The 24,674-nt window shown below is 37.7% G+C and overlaps 1 protein-coding gene across 2 annotated transcripts in view; it reads left to right on the top strand.

Annotated features, from left to right (window-relative positions):
- ZSWIM5 (zinc finger SWIM-type containing 5) overlaps window positions 1-24,674 on the top strand; it is a 256,910-nt gene that overhangs the window by 172,413 nt on the left and 59,823 nt on the right. For both annotated transcript variants that reach the window (XM_045477128.1, XM_045477127.1), the window contains exon 2: window positions 11,841-12,197. In XM_045477128.1, the coding sequence (XP_045333084.1) occupies window positions 11,841-12,197 (357 nt within the window). The remainder of the gene's footprint in view (window positions 1-11,840; window positions 12,198-24,674) is intronic.

The following is a 24,674-nucleotide window of genomic DNA, read 5'->3' as shown; positions in this document are numbered from 1 at the left end:
AAAAATTAAAAAAGAGCACACAGTGGATATTCAGTAAGTGCATGCTGGATTCAATAGAGATTTGTAGGCTTCTATACATTTGCTTAAATCAGCAAATTATTGATGGACATGTTTATGGCAGTTAGGTTTGCAAGGGGAAAGAAACACTAATTGAACCTATTCTATGTAGCTTTATTCTTAGGAGTAATTAGACTTTTACAAAAAAATGTTATTAGGTTAAAATAAGGAAAGAAGTACAAATATTTTAAACTGACTTTCAGTTTACATTCTAAAAGCTGTGAAGGGAAAAAGGAACTCACAGCAAGGAAACTTCCACAGAGCCACTCAGAGCCTTCTGCCTTTCAAATGGGCCTAGTCCTGGAGCATGAGCTATGCCAGTGGAGCCCAAAGATTTACCAAGCTCAAATGAACATGTTCCCAAGAGCATCCTGGGCCTTAACTGAAGCTTCTAAGGGGCTATGTCTGACTTGCTTTGAAAAATATTTTGTAGAAATGTCTGAATTATTTAATAGTGACCTACTGTGGAGATCACTGGAATCTAAATTGATACTCAGGGGCGCCTGGGTGGCGCAGTCGGTTAAGCATCCGATTTCAGCCAGGTCACGATCTCGCGGTCCGTGAGTTCGAGCCCCGCGTCAGGCTCTGGACTGATGGCTCAGAGCCTGGAGCCTGTTTCCGATTCTGTGTCTCCCTCTCTCTCTGCCCCTCCCCCGTTCATGCTCTGTCTCTCTCTGTCCCAAAAATAAATAAACGTTGAAAAAAAATTAAAAAAAAAATAAATAAATTGATACTCAGCATTTTGTCTCTAATTCCAGATTAAAAAGAGGGTTCAAACCATTACCAATGCTATAAAAACAAATATAAGAATTTCAATAAACCTGAAAGTTATTTTCTAATAATGATAGTATTATTAGATAGTTTATATTATTTTATAGTTTTATTTTATAGTTTCTGATAGTATTATTTTATAGTTTCTATAAATGTGATATTGATTGCCATGCAACTCAAGATTATACACAGAGGCAGTATAGTGTAATAGTATGTATAGTATAGCATAGCATAGCATAGCATAGCATAGCATAGCATGTAGAGTATGGGCTTTTGAGCCAGACTGTGTGGATGTAAATCTTGACATTGCCACTTAGTAGCAGAATGACCCTGAGCAAGTTAGTTAACCTCTCTGTGCTTGTTTCCTTATACATACAGTGGGGATAATAATAGTAATCAGGGTTTTCCAGAACAAAAGCAGTAGGATATATGTATACACACACAACATGTATATATGTTTTATTTCATATTATATGTATGTATATATGATCTATTTTGAGGAATGGGTCTATGCAATTATGGGAGCTGGCAAGTCTGAAATCTGTATGGCAGGCCAGCAAGCTGGAAATCCTTGAGCAGGATCTGATTCTACAGTCTTGAGGCAGAATTTCTTCTTTCTCAGAGAAACCTTAGTTTTGCTTTTAAAGCCTTTTACTGATTGGATGATATCTACCCACATTATTGAGGTTAATTTCCTTTAGTTAAAGTCAACTGATTTTACATGTTAACCACAGCTACAAAATACTTCTACAGCAATACCTAGATTAGTGTTTCAATAATGGGGTCCTATAGCTTAGTCATATTGACACATAAAACTTAGATCACACTTACTATAAGATTCATAAAAATTGTGAAAATTTAATGAGTTAAATGCATGTAAAGCATTTAGAATAGAGCCTAACACATGGGAGGCACTCATAAAGATTAGCTATTATTACACATTCTTTAAATCATAAAGGTTAACTATTATTACATACTTTTTTTTTCTTTTTTTTTTTAATTTTTTTTTCAACGTTTTTTATTTATTTTTGGGACAGAAAGAGACAGAGCATGAACGGGGGAGGGGCAGAGAGAGAGGGAGACACAGAATCGGAAACAGGCTCCAGGCTCTGAGCCATCAGCCCAGAGCCCGACATGGGGCTCGAACTCACGGACCGCGAGATCATGACCTGGCTGAAGTCGGACGCTTAACCGACTGCGCCACCCAGGTGCCCCTATTACATACTCTTTAAATCCCAAAACTACCCTTGTTCTAGGAAATATATAATAATAAATTCAGTGATAGTCACTATAAAATCAATTAATATTCTAGCGAGAATGAACCTTGGATGTTGTCTAGACCAGCCTCTCATTTTAAAAAACATGGAAGCTGAGGTCCAGTCTCTTTTTCATGTAGGCAAAGATATTTTGGTTTTTGTAGTGGTGAACACACAGAGAGAAAGCCCTGCCCCAGTGGGGCTTCTATCTTAATAAAATAACCATTGTTTCTGCCCAAATCTCACCAATATTCTTACTCATTTGCATTCAGAAAAGGAATTAGAGATTCGGGTTCAGAGACTGTGCTGCCTCAAAGCACAGGTGCCCTGAAACATTGAACTGTTCAAGTAGAAATGTTTATATTCAACTTTTAGATTCAGAAGCTTAGAACCTAAGCTCTTCCTACATTGACATCACTGGCATATTTGAAATTTTAAAGTTACCCTTCTATGGGGTGTCTCTTTTCATTAAGACTTAGGTCATTTCTCAAGAATGTGCTAAATGCTCCTGAGTGGCCTAAGTGAAATTAATAATGTACTTTCTTAGCACCTTGTTTTCAACCACTGGGAAACTTGGCCATTGGGGAAGTTCTCTCTGATTCCTTGACATGGAGACTCATTAACAAAAATTGCATAAAAGCATGAATAATAAATCTATGGGACACTTTACAGTTTTATAAACCACTTTTGAGAAATAGGGCAGGTATTATCCCCACTTTACTGAAGAGGAAGCTGAAATTCAGAGTTGTGAAGTGAGTCTCCCAAGACTACATACTTAATAGCAGATCCTGACTGCCTAATCCCAGTATAATATGCTCTCTGCTGTATAACTCTACTGGCCACGTTTGGTCGATACAGTTCTAGAAAAGAGCTGCTTTTCAACCCTGCAGTTTTCTTCCTTAGTTCTAACGTGAAGACAGTCTTGGAGACACTCCTGGAAGAGTCAGGCCCTGGGGCCCAGGGGGCACTACATAGCAGGACTCTTCCTTATAAAGCCATTACCCTCAAGAACAGGAGACATCACTGACTTTCCTAGCACACAGAAACAGACACAGAGACTTAGACAAAATTAAAAGAGAAATTTATCCCAAATGAAAGACAGGACAAGGCCATGGCCGGAGATATAAGCAAAACAGATATAGGTAATATGCCTGATAGAGAATTTAAAGTAATGATCATCAAGATACTGGACTTGAGAAAAGAGTGGAGGACATCAGTGAGACCCTTAACACAGAGATAAGGAATAACATAGCAGAGAGAAACACACTTGATCGAATGAACAGCAAGCTGAAAGAAGCAAAGGGATGAATTAATGACCCATTAATTCCAACTTCCATTTCCAGAGTAATGGAAAGTAATCAAGCTGAACAGGGGAGAGAAAAAAGAATTATGCAAAATAAGAATTATTATGTTTGATGAAGTGACCCAGTTTCCTTAAGGAACTTTATCAAACATAATAACATTCATATTATAGGAGTCCCAGAAGAAGAATAGAGAGAAAGGAGAGCAGAAAACTTAATTTGAAGAAAGAATAGCTGAAAACTTCCCTAACGTGGGAAAGGAAACAGATATCCAGATCCCAGAGGCACAGAGAACACCCATCAAAATCAACAATAGCAGATCCACACTAAGACATATTGTAATTAAGTTGGCAAAATATAATGATGAAGAAAAAAATATTAAAAACCAGCAAAATAAAAGAAGACAGTTACATACAAAGGAACCCCACAAAACTATCTGTGGACTTTTCAGCAGAAACTTTCCAAGCCAGAAAGCAGTGGCATGATATATTCAAAGTGCTGAATGGGAAAAACCTGCAGCCAAGAATACTCTATATAGCAAGGGTATCATTCAGAATAGAGAGAGAGATATAGTTTCCTTGACAAAAACTAAAGGAGTTCATGACCACTAAACTAGCCCTGCAAGAAATATTTTTAAAGGAAAAAAAATTTTAAGTTTATTTATTTTTGAGAGAGAGACAAAGAGAGCAAGTGAGGTAGGGGCAGAGAGAGAGGGAGGGAGAGTATCCCAAGCAGGCTCTGCACCGTCAGCACAGAGCCTAATGCAGGACTTGAACCCACGAACCTTGAGATCATGACTTGACCCGAAACCAAGAGTTGGACACTTAACTGCTGAGCCACCCAGGCGTCCCTCTGCAAGAAATATTAAAGGGGACTCTTTGAGTGGAAAGGAAAGACCACAAATGACAGTGTGAAGGTAGAAAACAAAAAAGCACTAAAAATGAATATTTCTGTATAAAACAGTCAAGGAACTCACAGAAGAAAAAGTTGTAAAACATGACACCATATACCTAAAACATGGGAGGAGAGGAGTAAAAAATGGATTCAAACTTAAATGACCATCAATATAATATAGACTGTTATATGCAGAAGAGTTATATACAATCTTAATGGTACCATATATCAAAAACCACTATTAAATATGCAAAGAATAAAGAGAATTCAAATCGCTAAAGAAAATGAGCAACCCATGAAAGAGAGAAAGACAACAAAGGATCAGAGAAAATCTTCAGAAACAAAAATAACAAATTGAAGTGCCTGGGTGGCTCAGTCAGTTAAGTGGCCAACTTCGGCTCAGGTCATGATCTCACAGTTTGTGAGTTTGGGCCCCACGTCGGGCTCTGTGCTGAGAGCTCAGAGTCTGGAGCCCGCTTCAAATTCGATGTCTTCCTCTCTCTCTCTGCCCCTCCCCTGCTCATTCTCACTCTCACTCTCTCTTTCTCTCTCTCTCTCAAAAATAAACATGAAAAAAAATTTTTTTGGAAACTAATAAAATGCCAATAAACACGTATGTATCAATAATTAATTTGAATGTAAAGGGCCTAAACACTCCAATCAAAGACATGGGGTGACAAAATGGATATAAAAACAAGACTCATCTTGGGGCGCCTGGGTGGCTCAGTCAGTTGAGCATCCAACTTCGGCTCAGGTCATGATCTCCCGGTTTGTGAGTTCGAGCCCCGCGTCGGGCTCTGTGCTGACAGCTCAGAGCCTGGAGCCTGCTTTGGATTCTGTGTCTCCTCCTCTCTCTGCCCCTCCCCTGCTCATGCTCTGTCTCTCTCTGTCTCTCAATAATAAATAAACATTAAAAAAATTTTTTTAAATAAAACAAAAAAAACAAGACTCATCTATACACTGCCTACAAAGACTAATTTTAGACCAAAAGACACCTGGAGATTGAAAGTGAGGGAATAGAGAAAGAGAAACATCTATCATCCAAATAGATGTCAAAAGCAAGCCAGAGTGGCAGTACTTACATCAGACGAAATAGACTTTAAAGCAAAGACTGTAACAAGAGGCAAAGAAGGACACTATATAATAATAAGGGGGACAATCCAACAAGAAGATATAACAATTGTAAATATTTATGGACCCAATATGGGAGCACTCAAATACATAAAACAGGTAATAACAAACACAGAGGAACTAATCAATAATAATACAATAGTACTAGAGGACTTTAACACCCCACTTACATCAATGGACAGATCATCTAAACAGAAAATCACCAAGGAAACAATGGCTTTGAATGACATAGTGAAACAGATGGATTTAACAGATATATTCAGAACATTCCATCCTAAAACAGCAGAATACACATTCTTTTCAAGTGCACATGGAACATTCTCTAGAATAGATCACATATTAAGCCACAAGACAAGCCTCAACACATTCAAAAAGATCAGTTATACCATGCATATTTTCTGACCACAATACTATGAAACTAGAAGTCAACCACAAGAAAAAATTTGGAAAGATCACAAATGCATAGAGATTAAATACCATGCTACTAACAATGGATGGGTCAACCAGGAAATAAAAGAAGAAATTAAAAAGCACATGGAAGCAAATGAAAATGAATACAGAACAGTTCAAAACTGTTGAGACAGAGCAAAAGCAGTTCTAAGAAGGAAGTTTATAGCAATACAGGCCTTCCTCAAGAAGCAAGAGGAATTTCAAGTAAACAATTTAACCTACACCTAAAGGAGCTAGAAAAAGAACACCAACAAAAACTAAAACCAGCCAAAGAAAGGAAATAATAAAGATTAGAGCAGAAATTGGGGCACCTGGGTGGCTCAGTTGGTTGAGCCATCTGTCTTTGGCTCAGGGCATGATCTCACAGCTCATGAATTTGAGCCCTGTATCAGGCTTGCTACTGTCAGTGCAGGGCCTGCTTTGGATCCTCTATCCCTCTCTTTCTGCTCCTCCTCCCCCCCCAAAACAAAAAAAAAAATGAAACATTTAAAATTTATAAAGATTAGACCACAAATAAATGATACTGAAACTAAAAAAAACAATAGAACAGATCAATGAAACGAGGAGCTAGTTCTTGGAAAAAAGCAATAAAACTGATAAACCTAGCCAGACTTAACAAGAAAACAGAGAAAGGACCTAAATAAATAAAAGCACAAATGAGAGAGGAGAAATAACAACAAATACCACAGAAATAAAATTATTAAGAGAATATTATGAAAAACCACATGCCAGAAATCAGACAACCTAGAAGAAATGGATGAATTCCAGAAACATACAACAAAACTGAACCAGGAAGAAATAGAAAATTTCAGCAGATCAATTGCCTGCAAAGAATTCGAATCAGTAATCAAAAAACTCCCAACAAACAAAAGTCCAGGATCAGATGGCTTCACGGGTGAATTCTACCAAGTATTTAAAGAGTTAAAACCTATTCTCAAACTATTCCAAAAAATAGAAGAGGAAGGAAAAACTTCCAAATTTATCCTATGAGGCCAGCATTATCCTGGTACAAAAACCAGATAAAGACATCACTAGAAAAGAGAACTACAGGGCAATATGTCTGATGAACATAGATGCAAAAACCCTCATCAAAATACTAGGAAACCGAATCCAACAATGCATTTAAAAAATCATTCATCAGGGCTCCTGGGTGTCTCAGTCAGTTGGGCTTCCGACTTCCGCTCGGGTCATGATCTCACAGTCAGTGAGTTCGAGCCCCTCATTGGGCTCTGTGCTGACAGCTCAAAGCCTGGAGCCTGCTTTGGATTCTGTGTCTCCCTCTCTCTCTCTCTGCCCCTCCCCTGCTCATGCTCTGTCTCTCTCTGTCTCAAAAATAATAAATAAAAACGTTAAAAAAATTTTTTTAAATCATTCATCACATCAAGTGGGTTGCAAGGTTGGTTCAGTATTCACAAGTCAATCAACACGATGCATCACATCAACAAGGAAAAGGATATGTACCACGTGATCATTTCAGTAGATGTAGAAAAAGTATTTGGCAAAGTACAACATCCATTCATGGTTAAAACCTTCAACAATGTATGTTTACAGGGTATATACCGCAACATAATAAAGGCCATATATGAAAAACCCACAGCTAACATCATCTTTAATGGTGAAAAACAGAGCTTTTTCCCTAAGATCAAGAACAGGACAAGGATGTCCACTCTCACCATTTTTATTCAACATCGTACTGGAAGTCCTAGCTATAGCAATCAGAAAACAAAGAGAATAAAATGCACCCAAATCAGTAAGGAAGAAGTAAAACTTCCACTGTTTGTAGATGACATGATACTCTACATAGGATACCTGAAAGACTCCACCAAAAAAAGAAAAAAAAAAAACTACTGGAACTAATAAAGGAATTCAGAAGAGTTGCAGGATACAAAATCAGTGTACAGAAATCTGTTTCATTTCTATACACCAATAATGAAGGAGGAGAAAGAGAAATTAAGAAAACAATCCCATTTACAATTGCACAAAAATAATAAGGTACCTAGGAATAGACCTGACCAAAGAGGTGAGAGACCTGTACTCTGAAAACGAGAAAACACTGATAAAAGAAACTGAAAATGACACAAAGAAGTGGAAAGACAGTCATGCTCATGGATTGGAAGAACGAATTTTGTTAAAATGTCTGTATTGCCCAAAGCAGTCTATACATTTAATGTAATCCCAATCAAAATACCAATAGCATTTTTCACAGAACTAGAGCAAAAAATTCTAAAATTTCTGTGGAACCGTGGAAGACCCCCATAGCCAAAGCAACCTTGAAAAAGAAGCTGGAGGCATCACAATTCCAGACTTCAAATTCTACTACAAAGCTGCAGTAATCAGAACAGTGTGGTACTGGAACTTTCAAACAGATGCATAGATTAATGGAACAGAATAGAAAACCCAGAAATAAACCCACAAGTATATGATCAGTTAATCTGCAACAAAGCAGAAAAGAATATCCAGTGGGAAGGAGTCTCTTCAACAAATGGTGTTGGGAAAAGCAGACAGCAGCATGCAAAAGAATGAAACTAGACCACTTTCTTACACCATACACAAAAATAAAATAAAAATGGGTTAAGGACCAAATGGGAGACCTGAAACCATAAAAATCCTTGAAGAGAACACAGGTTGTAATCTCTTTGACATTGGTAGTAGCAATACTTTTCTAGATATGTTGCCTGAGGCAAGGGAAACAAAATAAAAAATAGACTATTGGGACTACATTAAAATAAGAAGCTTTTGGGGTGCCTGGGTGGTTCAGTTGGTTAAACGTCCGGCTTCAGCTCAGGTCATGATCTCACGGTTCATGAGTTTGAACCTGCGTTGGGCTCTGTGCTGAAAGGTCAGAGCCTGGAGCCTGCTTCAGATTCTGTCTCCCTCTCTCTCTGCCCCTCCCCTGCTCTCTCTCTCTCTCTCTCTCTCTCTCTCTCTCTCAAAAATAAACATTAAAAAGCATTAACAAACGTTTGCAAAGCAAAGGAAACAAAAAAACAAAAAACAACCTATGCAATGGGAAAAGATATTTGCAAATTATATATCCAATAAAGGGTTAGCATCCAAAATACATAAAGAACATGTAAAACTCAACACCCAAAAAGGTAATAATCCAATTTAAAAATGGGCAGAAGACATGAACAGAAATTTCTCCAAAGAGGACAGATGGCAAACAGACACATGAAAAGATGCTCCACATCACTCATCATCAGAGAAATGCAAATCAAAACTACAATGAAATATCCCTTCACACCTGTCAGAATGGCTAAAATCAAAAACAAGAAACAACGGATGTTGGTGACATGTGGAAAAAGAGCAACATTGTATGCTGTTGGTGGGAATGCAAACTGGTGCAGCCACTGTGGAAAACTGTATGGAGGTTTCTTAAAGGGTTAAAAATAGAACTACCCTATGATCCAGTAATCTCACTAGTGGGCATTTACTCAAAGAATACATAAACACTAATTCAAAGGGATACATGCACCCCTGTGTTAAAGCAGCATTTCTTACAATAGCCAAGATATGAAAGCAGCCCAAGTGTTTGTCAATAGATGAATGGATAAAGAAGTTGTGTTATACATACAAAAGAATATTATTCAGCCATAAAAAAGAATGAAATCTTACCATTTGCAATGACATGGATAGAGCTAAAGAGTATAATGCTAAATGAAATGAGTCAGAGAATCACAAATACCATATGATTTCACTCAAATGTGAAATTTAAGAAATGAAACAAAAGGGCAAAGGAGGGTCAAAGAGAGATAGAGACAAATCAAGAAACAGACTTTCAATTGTGGAGAACATACTTGGTTACCAGAGGAGTGGGAGGTGGAGGATGGGTAAATATGTGATGAGGATTAATGTGTTCACTTGTGATGGGCAGGGCACTAGGTGATATATGGAATTGTGCATCACTATATAAAAATAAATAAATAATATAAAGTGAAGGCAGTCTTCATCCACACTTAATCATATTTGGATGTAACTTGTTTACTTTGCCTTTAAAATATGACAATAAATATTTTTAAATCTGAAGCTAAGTTTAGCTGAGAAAAAATTTCTGTGAAGTTTTAAAAATATATCTGGAAGATGGGGCGCCTGGGTGGCGCAGTCGGTTAAGCATCCGACTTCAGCCAGGTCATGATCTCGCAGTCCGTGAGTTCGAGCCCCGCGTCAGGCTCTGGGCTGATGGCTCAGAGCCTAGAGCCTCTTTCCGATTCTGTGTCTCCCTCTCTCTCTGCCCCTCCCCCGTTCATGCTCTGTCTCTCTCTGTCCCAAAAATAAATAAACGTTGAAAAAATATATATATCTGGAAGCTAATAAAGTTTTAGCAAATAAGTCTTGGATATTTTTCTTCCTCTGGAAATTAATCTTAACTTTTTTAGTAGTGTGCACCTTTCTTTGGATTGGACATAAATGTGCCTTTTAGTAGTGTTAATTTTGCCAGATTGTATGTTTTTAAATTTGGGTCTTATTTTAATTAACCATGATTATCTGAAACTTGAACTTTGGAAAGTTTTCTGTCTGCATTTTTAAATTCTGCTGGTTCACAGTGGTAGCTCTGAAACTTATATATACATCTTTATTATTTGTCAACTATTCTCCAACAGATAAAAGTTTATTTAAAATTGCTTCCCTGTTCACAGTGTGCAGTGCAGTTAAGCAGGAAAGTCTCCTGTCCCTGATATACCATTTGACACATCATATTGTAATCATTTATTTATTTATTTGTCTGTGATTTTTGAGGATAAGGACTTTGTCATGGCATGTTTTAGAGGTAGTGTAATATAAATGAAAGAAAATGAACTTTGGAGTCATTCAGACCTGGTTCCAAAACTCAGGTCTGTCATTTACTACCTGAGAGGTTTTAAGCAAATTACTTAACCTTTCTGGGTCCCAGTTTACACAACTTTAAAAATAAGAAAAATAGGGGAGTCTGGGTAGCTCAGTCGGTTAAGCATCTGACACTTGATTTTGGCTCGGATCATGATCTTATAGTTCATGGGACAGAGCTTTGTCTTGGGCTCTGTGCTGAGTGTGGAGCCTGCTTAGGATTCTCTCTCTCTCCCTCTCTCTGCCCCTCACCCACTCGTGTGTGCACTCTCTCTCTCTCTCTCAAAATAAGTAAACTTAAATAAAATAAAAAATAAAACAAGGAAAATAATAGCAACCTCATAATGTTGTGATAAATTATTAAAAACACCAGATACAGTTGTGCTACGTGATAGGTGCTTTACAAATATTTGATATCCTTCTCCTTTTTTTGTTAATATCCCGAGGCCTAGCAGTCTGACACTTAAGATCTCATTAATTGGTTTAAATGACTGAATTATTCTCCCTACATTACAAAATTATTAGTGCTATGTGCTAGTAAGTCGAGGTGTAACACTGCATAGTCTCACTGCACCAAGCTGTGCTTTCCATATTTTATGAGGTTTCTTACCTTTTTGGTATCCCACATGGCCACCATTTTGGAATTGTATGTTTTAAGGAAGAAATGTCAGTATTCTCCTTGTTCTTTCTCCTGTCCTTTCTTGTGGCATTCCTTTGGTTTCTCTTGGATTTATAGCACTTGCCTTAATCTAGATTGTACTTATTTCATTTGTAGCCTTGTCTTTTCTCCCAAAGAGTTTACAGTGTACCTTAGAGGTTTTTAACTTATTTGGGGTTCCTTGTTAACCTCTTTAGACTATGATGAAAGCTATGAACTATCCCTGCCCCCCTAGCAAATGTACATGTATACAAAACAGGTTTTCATATTATTAGTTCACGAGGTTTGTGGACTCCAGGGTAAGGATTCTTTTTCTAGATATTGTGTTCCTTTAGAGCTGTACCTGAGTTTCATTGACCTTTGTGCTATGGCAGAGCCTACCACATATACAGGAGATACTTAGCAAAAAGTTTCTGAATTGATTAATTGAAATGCAAAATGAAAATCTTCCAAGTTTCTTATTGCAGAATCTCTCACGCACTTTCTTTGTTTCCTTAGGCTTCCATCTCAGTGGTACAGTAACTGAGCCAGCTACCACTTCTGAACCAGCAGTGACTTACAAAGTTGCAATCAGTTTTGACCGATGCAAAATCACCTCAGTGACATGTGGCTGTGGGAACAAAGATATATTCTACTGTGCTCATGTGGTGGCACTCTCACTCTACAGGATCCGTAAACCAGAGCAAGTCAAATTGCGTCTTCCTATCTCAGAAACCCTTTTCCAGATGAATAGGGACCAGCTACAGAAGTTTATTCAATATTTAATCACGGCACACCACACTGAAGTTCTTCCTACTGCGCAGAAACTGGCAGATGAGATTCTATCCTCCAACTCAGAAATCAACCAAGTGAATGGTAATTATACAACATTTTTGTTGCTAAAAATCTACTTTGTTGCTTTATTGCGTGTTTAGAGGTTGGGATTTTTTGTTAACATTTTTGCAATTGTGATCACTTAACCTGAAATCAGTTCATTCCATCAAATCAACTATTCAACTCTTAGTTTTTTGAAGCAGTCCGGTTGTCTGCCTTATAAAACTCTTTGCAAAAAAGGACAGAGAATGTTAGAGTTATGTAGTGATCTAGTTTTTTGGACTTTATTTGTCCGTATAATACCTGCCCCAGGAGCCTGGAATATTCAGGAGTGAGAGAAAGCAAAAAGTAATTTGTGTCATTCAGTGAAATTAGATATATATAAGAATTCTCTTAACATTTTAGGATCCTACATAGCATCAGGGTCATTCTAAAGAGCATCTTTTAGTATTGTGCTCACTTACTCATTCAACAAGTATATATTGAGAACCTGCTCTGTGCAAGCAATAGTGCTGATTGTTGATAAAACAGACATGATTCCTGCCTTCAAGTAGCTTATAATCTAGTAGAAAAGACAGATACGTTTGGGGCACCTGCGTGGCTCAGTTGATTGAGCGTCCCACTCTTGATATTAGCTCAGGTAATGATCCCTGAGTTGTGGGATCAAGCCCTGTGTCAGGCTCTCTGCTGAGCATGGAGCCTGCTTGGTATTCTCTTTCTCTCTCCCTCTGCCCATCTCCCATGCTTGCATGCTCTCTCCATCTCTCTCTAAAGGGAAGAAAAGGGGTGTAGGGGAAGAAAGAAAAGACAGCTAAGTTTGAAACAAATAGTTGTTTTTATAATAAAACCAGGTTGTAAAGACTTTATCACAGGAAACCACTGAAGAATTTTGAGAAGGCGTTTTGTTTGTTAGATCCTATGTTCCAGGTATGATACAAAGGACTCCACATATGTTGATTCATTTAGCTTTCAAAACTACTCTGTGAAATAGGTGTTTTAACCACTTCCATTTTTTAAATAAGGAAATTATAACCCATACACACTTGACTTCAAAACTCAAGGTTTTTATGCTTCTCTATACTATCTATTTTTAGCAGATAATTTTGGTACTAATATAAAAGAGGCAATGAGACCAGGTGGATGGTCTGTATGATATTGTAATCCATGTGCGAAAGGTTCTGCCTCTCCCAGTTGTTCAATAGAACTAATCAAGTCCTGTACACAACCTCACCACTCCTCAGAAACAAGGGTAGTCAGACCGACAGGCTTCCAGGAACTCTTGCTAACTAGCAGAAATAATCTTCTATTGCTTTATACAGAAAGCTGTGGTATATATATAATAACTGAGCCCTCTCTAAGTGATACTCTTAAAGAGTAGCTTCAAATATCTCTCATCCCACATAGTAAGGCTGTTCTACTTCTCTGGCCTCCTTAACTCTAGAGCTCTTAGAAACCTGAGTTCTGCCTCATCCCAAGGTCTGTAGCACCAAAGAGAAATACTGCTCTGTACCCCTATGACTAGGTTGTGCCCTGTTTTCATGCTTTATTCCCATTGACTCTTTCTCAGAATTTTTGCCTATTTCCAAGCTCTCTTGCCTTTTCTTCATGTGACCATCTTGGTTGAGGACCTTATTGCACCTGTCTTGTTCATACCACTGCTGTCGCCAAAACCATCCTCTTCCCTCTTTACCACTGTGCTAAAGCAATTTTTATCTTTTGTTACACCACCCATCTTATTTTCTGAAGTTAGGCTTAGGTTGCCATACTGAACTTGAGTGTGATCCTCAACCTTCCCCAGGAACTACTACTTCTGTACCTGTGTCTATTCCATACTAATACTAGCTTTCTACTCCCAGCTTCCCTAGTATTCCACAAGGCCTTTCCTAATCTATTTCTACTAACCAATGTTGATATTGGCAATGATAATGAAAAAGGGGACAGAGAATAGAGATATCTTAGAGGTAACATGGACTGGATTCAATATCTGCTGTATAGGATGAGTGGGGAGGGTGAAGACGATGAAGAAAAGAAAGATGAGACAAAACTGAATTCCAGAATGTCTAGCTAGGATGATGTTGATGGACTTGATGATAATGTTGTCATTCACTGAGGGAACATAAGAGGAGGGGTGAATTTAGGAGGAAGATGAATTTGGGGTGTGTGGGTGGCTCAGTCTGTTAAGTATCCAACCAGCTGAGCCCTGCATCAGGCTCTGTGCTATCAGAGCCCTGCTTGGGATTCTCTCTCTCTGCCCCTCCCCTGTTCATGCTTCCTCTCTCTCTCTCTTTCCCTCTCTCTCTCAAAATAAATAAACTTAAAAGAAAAGGAGGAAAATGAATTCAATATAAGTTTGAGATACTTGTAGAACAATTAGGAAAAGATTTTTTTAATATGAAATTTATTGTCAAATTGGTTTCCATACAACACCCAGTGCTCATCCCAAAAGGTGCCCTCCTCAATACCCATCACCCACCCTCCCCTCCCTCCCACCCCCCATCAACCCTAAGTTTGTTCTCAGTTTTTTAAGAGTCTCTTATGCTTTGGCTCTCTCCCTCTCTAACCTTTTTTTTTCTTCCCCTCCCCATGGACTTCTGTTAAGTTTCTCAGGATCCACATAAGATACCATATGTTTTCACTCTTATAGGAAAAGATTTCTGTTGGGCAGTTTGATATATGGATCTAGAACTGTGGGCAAAACTCACAATTTTGGAGTTATTAGCATAGGGATATTTGGAGTCTTGTTTCTCTTCCCTGCTAAATCTTGAAACACTTAGAACATCTTCCCTCTCCTCTTTCCCAAACTCTGCTCCTCACCAAAACAAAATTAAAAAGCAGGAATAAGATTTCTAAAACTGCTAGCTGCCTGCTTTTAATCCCAAGAATGGATCCAGGCATTGCTGTGCTCCTCACCTCCTTAAAACCTTTTTTTTTCTTAAGCCCCTATGTGTGGTTTTACCTAGACTTTGCCTTGTCCCCTTTGGTAGACTGTCTTTCTACATCTACCAGTGCTCTATGCTCTGTGATTTGATTTGGTAACTCCATACCGTAAGATTCTCTGGCATACAGCATCTTGGTCAGGGCTTCAATTGCTGCTTATCCATGAAGAGAGATTTGATACATTGAGAAAAGCAAGGTGACTTGAGGAGTAGGGTTAGGAACCATGTTTTATTAATTTCTGAGTCTCTGTCACCTAGCATGGTACCTGGAAAATAATAAGGGTTTATTAAATGAATACAGCCATGCATATACAGGTGATACAAGCAGGAGTCAGTATAGAAATTAGCAAAGTAGAATGAGAAATGAGAAAAAGCTAGTAATTATCAAAGTCAGCATAGAACTGAGTTTCAAGAAGTGAATAGTCAACAATGTTGAATATGATGGAAGATACAGACCAAAGCTAACAAAGGTAGAAAGACAATTTAGGGGAAATAGAAACTATGCAGAGAGAAGAAAACTTTGAAAAAGTATTAATAATATTATCATTGGAGTAAAAGAAGATATTGCAACCATGAAATAAGAACTGGATACTGTAGAAATGAGTTCACACAACAGAAAGAACTAATGAAATTACAAATATAATGGCAAAATCTTCTAAAACTAAGTGATGGAAAATAAGTTAAGGAAAGCTCCCACAGAGTAGAGCAAAAAGACAAAAAGATGAAAAACAGGAGAAAAAAAATTGTCAAAAAGTAAGAAAACAAGTCCTAGAAATTCCATTGTTTGAATAATAGGATTTCCAAAAATTGAAAACAGAGGTAAGGAATTCATCAATGAAATAAGTAAATTTTCTAGAACAAAAGCATGTGAGTTTCCTAAGTAAAGGATTTAACTATATGCTCAGCAGTGGAGGGGCACCTGGGTGGCTCAGTTGGTTAAGCATCCAGCTCTTGATTTCAGCTCAGGTCATGCATGATCTCAGTTGTGAGATTGAACCCCACCTCAGGTTCCGTGCTGAGTGTGGAGCCTGCTTGGGATTTTCTCTCTCTCTCTCTGCCTCTTCCTCGCTCATGCTCTCTCTCTCAATATAAATAAATAAACATTAAAAAATGCTCAGCAGTGGAAAAAGAAGAGTCTTTTCAACAAATGGAGCTGGATTAGTTAGATATATTCATGTGGGGGAAAAAAACCCTCAATTCCTATCTCATGCCGTACGGAAAAATCAATTGCAGATAGATGGGAGATATAAATGTGAAGGGTAAAACAATAAAGTATATAGAAGATAACATGAGAAAATATCTTCATGTCCTTGGAGTAGGAAAATTTTTCTTAAGTAGGAAAAGATTTAAGAATTGGGCTACATTAAAATTTTAAACTTCTTTTTATCAAAAGGTTACCACTCAAAGACTAAAAAGGTAGGTAATAGGAGAAGGTATTTATAGTATATATAACTGACAAAGAGCTTATATCCTAATTACATAAAGAACCCCAGGGCACCTGGGTGGCTTAGTCAGTTAAGTGTCTGACTCCTGATTTCAGCTCAGGTCACCATCTCATGGTTGGTGAGATCAAGCCCTGCATCAGGCTCTCTGCTGTCAGTGCAGAGCCTGCTTCAAATCCTCCATCTCCCTCTCTCTCTGCCCCTCCCTGCTTGCTCTCTCTCTCTCAAAAATAAACACTAATAATAAGAAAAACTCTTACAAATAGTAAAATTGACAAGAGACACAGAAAGGCACTAGACAAAAAGGATATCCAGATATTTAATAAACATATTAAAAGTTACTTTAATTAGTAATCATGGAGATGCACAGTGAGATACCATTACCTATCCACCAGAATAGCTGAAGTTTTAAAACTGTCATTAGCAGGGGCGCCTGGGTGGCTCAGTCGGTTAAGCGTCCGACTTCGGCTCAGGTCACGATCTCGCGGTCCGTGAGTTTGAGCCCTGCGTCGGGCTCTGTGCTGACCGCTCGGAGCCTGGAGCCTGTTTCAGATTCTGTGTCTCCCCCTCTCTCTCTGACCCTCCCCCGTTCATGCTCTGTCTCTCTCTGTCTCAAAAATAAATAAACGTTAAAAAAAGTTAAAAAAAACTGTCAGCAGCTATTGGTGAAGATACTGAGCAACTGGAACTATTGTAGGTAGGAACTAATATATTGCAGGTATAAATTGTTGCAGTCACTTTGTGAACTGTTTAGTATCATCTAACTAAAGTTGAGCATATGCATATGCTGTGACCCAGAAACTCTTCTAGATGTCTACTCAATGGAAATGAGTAGCATAATTTGTAACAGTCTAAAATGGAAACAATCTGAATGTCCATCAACAGAATGACTAAATAAATTGATACATTCACATAATGGAATATTGTACATCAGTGAAAATAAATTAAGCACTATTGCTGTGCCCCAAAGTATGGGGGAATCTTACAAACATGATGTTGAATGAAAGAAGCCAGACACAAAAGAATAACTCTTGTATGATTCTACTTTTATAAAGTTCAAAAACAAGTCCCTGTTTAGAGGTTAGGATAGTGGTTAATTTGGGGGAAGAAGAAAGGAGATAATGTTTGTGAAGGGGCTTTTAGAATGCTGTTAGTATTCTATTTCTTGACTTCAATGATAGTTACACTGTTATAATGGCTATGTGATAATTCAACAAGCTGTTTGCTTAAGATTTGTACACTTTTAATAATTTATATTTTAATTTTAAAATACTAATTTAAGGGGCACCTGGGGGACTCAGTCAGTTAAGCGTCTGACTTTAGCTCAGGTCATGATCTCATGGTTCATGAGTTTGAGTCTCACATCGGGCTGTGTGCTGACAGCTCAGAGCCTGGAGCCTGCTTCAGATTCTGTCTCCCTCCCTCTCTGCCCCTCCCCCACTTTCTCTCTCTCTCTCTCTCAAAAATAAATAAGCATTAAAAAACTTTTAATAAAATAAAATACTGATTTAGTCCGGAGCACCTGAATGGCTCAGTTGGTTGAGTGTCCAACTTCAGTTCACGTCATGATCTCACAGTTTGTGAGTTTGAACCCCACATTGGGCTCACTGCTGTCAAAACAGAGCCGCTTTGGATCCTCTGTCCCCCTTTCTCTCTGCCCTTCCTGTGCTCACACTCTTTCTCTCTCAAAAGTAAACATTTAAAAAAATAAAATATTAATTTAATTTAAAAAGCAGTGTGTGTATATGCACATGTCTACACACACACACATATGCGTATAGGACAAAAAGACTGGAAGGAAATACACCATAATATTAATAATAGTAATCTATGGCTGGTGGCATTATAGGTGTATTTTATTTTCTTTATGAATAGTATATTTTATATAAAATCATGTATTATTTTTATAATTTTAAAAAGGATGTTTAAGAATGAAAGAAAAATTGGTTCCACAGACTTAGTAGTTCCCTCAGGACAGGTCTCATTGTTGAAGCCTAAGTGCTAACTTGGAGCCTTAATCCACATGATGGTTTGTTTCATAATTATTTATAAAAGACATGCTTTCTATTTTATCTTCATTTGTTACCATTTCTCGTACAGTCCTGTGGAAAATTTCACACTATAACATTTACACTGACTGGGTTTACTTTACCACTACTGAGGTCAATTAGTTTCGTACTCAAGACTAACATGAACATACGTAGAGACATTTTTATCTTGTTTTTTTAACCAAAGGATTTTTAAAAAAGATTTTGCCTAGAAGTTAGTGAGAGACAGCTGGAGAGGCTGCTTATGAACTCCAGGCCTAGTTTATCTAATTAAGACTATCTGTGTTCTTGTTCACTCATTCCTACATGCTCTACCCTCCTGTATTCTCTGACCCTTAATTTTGACATTTCATACAGATTAATCTTAAGTTTTCTCCTCTTCTTTTTATATATATTTTTAATATTTTTTAATGTTTATTAATTTTTTTGAGAGAGAGAGACAGAGTGCTAGCAGGGGAGGGGCAGAGAGAGAGGGAGACACAGAATCCGAAGCAGGCCCCCAGGCTCCAAGCTGTCAGCACAGAGCCCGACATGGGGCTCAAACCCACGAACCATGAGATCCTGACCTGAGACAAAGTTGGACACCCAACCTGACTGAGCCACCCAGGTGCCCCAAGTTTTCTCCTATTCTTATTCTACATGATCTCTATAGGCAATCTCAGCTATATCCTTGACTTTAAATGTCATCTATGTACTATGGCTCACAGATCACTTCTCCTATATCCAACTGACTATACATGTCTCCATACAATGGAGACATCCCCAAATCAACATATCCAAACGTGAGTTTATCTTCCTCCCCAAACTTACTCAGATACCAAATAGCACCACCATCTAGCCACTGGATTTTGATAGAAATCTTCTAGTCATCCCTAATACTTTTTACTTATAATCCTTGTGCATTCCATTGCAAGACCTGTTAATTTTACCTCCAAAGTATATTTCATCCTTTTCCACTTCTCTCTATTGATATTGCCATAACCCTAAGTCAAAACTCCTATAATCTCCCACCTGATTGCTACCATAGTATTCAAACTTATCTTTCCATATTCACTATTGTTCCCTTCTATTCCATTCTCCACACAAAGTAACTTTTCTATAACTATAGATTTTTGTCATGGATAAAGTCTACATTTCATATGGCCTACAAAACCTTGCCTGGTCTGGCTTTTGCTTAGGTTTTCATGTGATTTTCCCTCTTCTTGGAATACTCTTCCTATCCTCTCTCCCTTAGTATAAATGTACTTGATTATCACAATAATTTATGACTTTATGCTTTTTTGAGCAAAAAATACAGTATTTCCTCCACTCTTTGTTAGGCAACTCCTAATTCATTTCCTCAGGTGTTCACTTAAATGTCACTTTCTCAGGGAAAACTTCTTTAACCTGTCTTTCTTCTCACACAATTATGTACATGTGTAATTATTTGTTTAATGTCCCTTTCCCCAACCAGTCTATCAACTTCACAAGCATAGGCACTATATATCTACTTTGTTTATCACCATATATCCGGTATTTGGCACAGATCCTGACACATAGTAGGCTCTCATTTAATATTTATTGAGTAAATGAAAATGTCTTGGAAAATCCTCCTTAGGGCCTTTTGCCGATTCATGCTTTCCCAGATGACTTTCATTCCTTCAACAGTCACACCAACTCCTTGTAGTAGTTTTACCTAGATGCCTCAAATATTGACTCACTCCCTTTTTTGCTGCAGCCACCCATTTTGGCAGCTCTGCTTCTCATCTCCTGGGTTCCTTGTAGATCACCAAACATTTACATAGTTTACCTTCCTTTATTTCCTATCAAATAAACAAACCCTTCTGAAGTTCTAGTTGAAATTTTACTGATAGTAACTCTCAAGGCTTTGCGTTATCCTAGTCCTATCCCAGCAGTTCTCTATAGTCTGTACACTACGTATTTTTTTAAGGGGTTATTTTATTTTATTTTATTTTATTTTATTTTATTTTATTTTTTTGACAGAATATTTTTAATATCTGGGTTTGCAAGCTTAATACATTATCATCTTATTACAAGAATAATAATACCTTACCTTTATATTATTTTTATAATTTCCAATGTATTTGTTTTCTTTTTAAAAAATTTTTAAATATTTATGTATTTATTTTTAATATATGAAATTTATTGTCAAATTAGTTTCCATACAACACCCAGTGCTCATCCCAAAAGATGCCCTCTTCAATGCCCATCACCCTCCTCTCCCTCCCACCCCCCATCAACCCTGTTTGTTCTCAGTTTTTTTTTCATGTTTTCTTTTTTTTTTCAATATATGAAATTTATTGTCAAATTGGTTTCCATACAACACCCAGTGCTCATCCCAAAAGGTGCCCTCCCAAATACCCATCACCCACCCTTCCCTCCCTCCCACCCGCCATCAACCCTCAGTTTGTTCTCAGTTTTTAAGAGTCTCTTATGCTTTGGCTCTCTCTCCCACTCTAACCTCTTTTTTTTTCCTTCCCCTCCTCCATGGGTTTCTGTTAAGTTTCTCAGGATCCACATAAGAGTGAAAACATATGGTATCTGTCTTTCTCTGTATGGCTTACTTCACTTAGCATAACACTCTCCAGTTCCATCCATATTGCTACAAAGAGCCATATTTCATTCTTTCTCATTGCCACATAGTACTCCATTGTGTATATAAACCACAATTTCTTTATCCGTTCATCAGTTAATGGACATTTGGGCTCTTTCCACAATTTGGCTATTGTTGAGAATGCTGCTATAAACAATGGGGTACAAGTGGCCCTATGCATCAATACTCCTGTATCCCTTGGGTAAATTCCTAGCAGTGCTACTGCTGGGTCATAGGGTAGACCTATTTTTAATTTTTTGAGGAACCTCCACACTGTTTTCCAGAGTGGCTGCAACAGTTTGCATTCCCACCAACAGTGCAAGAGTGTTCCCGTTTCTCCACATCCTCTCCAGCATCTATAGTCTCCTGATTTGTTCATTTTGGCCACTCTGACTGGCGTGAAGTGATATCTGAGTGTGGTTTTGATTTGTATTTCCCTGATGAGGAGCGACGTTGAGCATCTTTTCATGTGCCTGTTGGCCATCCGGATGTCTTCTTTAGAGAAGTGTCTATTCATGTTTTCTGCCCATTTCTTCACTGGATTATTTGTTTTTCGGGTGTGGGGTTTGGTGAGCTCTTTATAGATTTTGGATACTAGCCCTTTGTCCTATATGTCATTTGCAAATATCTTTTCCCATTCCGTTGGTTGCCTTTTAGTTTTGGTGATTGTTTCCTTTGCTGTGCAGAAGCTTTTTATTTTCATGAGGTCCCAATAGTTCATTTTTGCTTTTAATTCCCTTGCCTTTGGGGATGTGTCAAGTAAGAAATTGCTACGGCTGAGGTCAGAGAGGTCTTTTTCTGCTTTCTCCTCTAGTGTTTTGATGGTTTCCTGTCTCACATTCAGGTCCTTTATCCATTTTGAGTTAATTTTTGTGAATGCTGTAAGAAAGTGGTCTAGTTTCATCCTTCTGCATGTTGCTGTCCAGTTCTCCCAGCACCATTTGTTATAGAGACTGTCTTTTTTCCACTGGATATTCTTTCCTGCTTTGTCAAAGATTAGTTGGCCATACGTTTGTGGGTCTAGTTCTGGGGTTTCTATTCTATTCCATTGGTCTATGTGTCTGTTTTTGTGCCAATACCATGCTGTCTTGATGATGACAGCTTTGTAGTAGAGGCTAAAGTCTGGGATTGTGATGCCTCCTGCTATGGTCTTCTTCAAAATTACTTTGGCTATTCGGGGTCTTTTGTGGTTCCATATGAATTTTAGGATTGCTTGTTCTAGTTTCGAGAAGAATGCTGGTGCAATTTTGATTGGGATTGCATTGAATGTGTAGATAGCTTTGGGTAGTATTGACATTTTAACAATATTTATTCTTCCAACCCATGAGTATGGAATGTTTTTCCATTTCTTTATATCTTCTTCAATTTCCTTCATAAGCTTTCTATAGTTTTCAGCATACAGATCTTTTACATCTTTGCTTAGATTTATCCCTAGGTATTTTATGCTTCTTGATGCAATTGTGAATGGGATCAGCTTTTTTATTTGTCTTTCTGTTGCTTCATTATTAGTGTATAAGAATGCAACTGATTTCTGTACATTGATTTTGTATCCTGCAACTTTGCTGAATTCATGTATCAGTTCTAGCAGACTTTTGGTGGAGTCTATCGGATTTTCCATGTATAATATCATGTCATCTGCAAAAAGTGAAAGCTTGACTTCATCTTTGCCGATTTTGATACCTGTGATTTCCTTTTGTTGTCTGATTGCTGATGCTAAGCACTTCCAACACTATGTTAAACAACAGCAGTGAGAGTGGACATCCCTGTCGTGTTCCTGATCTCAGGGAAAAAGCTCTCAGTTTTTCCCCATTGAGGATGATGTTAGCTGTGGGCTTTTCATAAATGGCTTTTCTGATGTTTAAGTATGTTCCTTCTATCCCGACTTTCTTGAGGGTCTTTATTAAGAAAGGATGCTGAATTTTGTCAAATGCTTTTTCTGCATCGATTGACAGTATCATATGGTTCTTATCTTTTCTTTTATTAATGTGATGTATCATGTTGATTGATTTGCAAATGTTGAACCAGCCCTGCATCCCAGAAATGAATCCCACTTGATCATGGTGAATAATTCTTTTTATATGCTGTTGAATTTGATTTGCTAGTATCTTATTGAGAATTTTTGCGTCCATATTCATCAGGGATATTGGCCTGTAGTTCTCTTTTTTTACTGGGTCTCTGTCTGGCTTAGGAATCAAAGTAATACTGGCTTCATAGAATGAGTCTGGAAGTTTTCCTTTCCTTTCTATTTTTTGGAATAGCTTGAGAAGGGTAGGTATTATCTCTGCTTTAAATGTCTGGTAGAATTCCCCTGGGAAGCCATCTGGTCCTGGACTCTTATTTGTTGGGAGATTTTTGATAACTGATTCAATTTCTTCGCTGGTTATGGGTCTATTCAAGTTTTATATTTCTTCCTGTTTGAGTTTGAGAAGTGTGTGGGTGTTTAGGAATTTGTCCATTTCTTCCAGGTTGTCCGGTTTGTTGGCATATAATTTTTCATAATATTCCCTGATAATTGCTTGTATTTCTGAGGAATTGGTTGTAATGATTCCATTTTCATTCATGATTTTATCTATTTGGGTCATCTCCCTTTTCTTTTTGAGAAGCATGGCTAGAGGTTTATCAATTTTGTTTATTTTTTTCAAAAAACCAACTCTTGGTTTCGTTGATCTGCTCTACAGTTTTTTTAGATTCTGTATTGTTTATTTCTGCTCTGATCTTTATTATTTCTCTTCTTCTGCTGGGTTTGGGGTGTCTTTGCTGTTCTGCTTCTATTTCCTTTAGGTGTGCTGTTAGATTTTGTTTTTGGGATTTTTCTTGTTTCTTGAGATAGGCCTGGATTGCAATGTATTTTCCTCTCAGGACTGCCTTCGCTGCATCCCAAAGCGTTTGGATTGTTGTATTTTCATTTTCATTTGTTTCCATATATTTTTTAATTTTTTCTCTAGTTGCCTGGTTGACCCATTCATTCTTTAGTAGGGTGTTCTTTAACCTCCTTGCTTTTGGAGGTTTTCCAGACTTTTTCCTGTGGTTAATTTCAAGCTTCATAGCATTGTGGTCTGAAAGTATGCATGGTATGATCTGAATTCTTGTATACTTATGAAGGGCTGTTTTGTGACCCAGTATGTGATCTATCTTGGAGAATGTTCCATGTACACTCGAGAAGAAAGTATATTCTGTTGCTTTGGGATGGAGAGTTGTAAATATATCTGTCAAGTCCATCTAATCCAATGTATCATTCAGGGCCCTTGTTTCTTTATTGACCATGTATCTAGATGATCTATCCATTGTTGTAAGTGGAGTATTAAAGTCCCCTGCAATTACCACATTCTTGTCAATAAGGTTGCTTACGTTTGTGAATAATTGTTTTATATATTTGGGGGCTCCCGTATTCAGCGCATAGACATTTATAATTGTTAGTTCTTCTTGATGGATAGACCCTGTAATTATTATATAATGCCCTTCTTCATCTCTTGTTACAGCCTTTAATTTAAAGTCTGGTT

The sequence above is a fragment of the Leopardus geoffroyi genome, chromosome C1, assembly GCF_018350155.1.
Source record: "Leopardus geoffroyi isolate Oge1 chromosome C1, O.geoffroyi_Oge1_pat1.0, whole genome shotgun sequence".
Classification (NCBI taxonomy): Eukaryota; Metazoa; Chordata; class Mammalia; order Carnivora; family Felidae; genus Leopardus; species Leopardus geoffroyi.
Note: the sequence above shows the minus strand (reverse complement) of the source record. Positions and strands in the feature narration are given on the sequence as shown.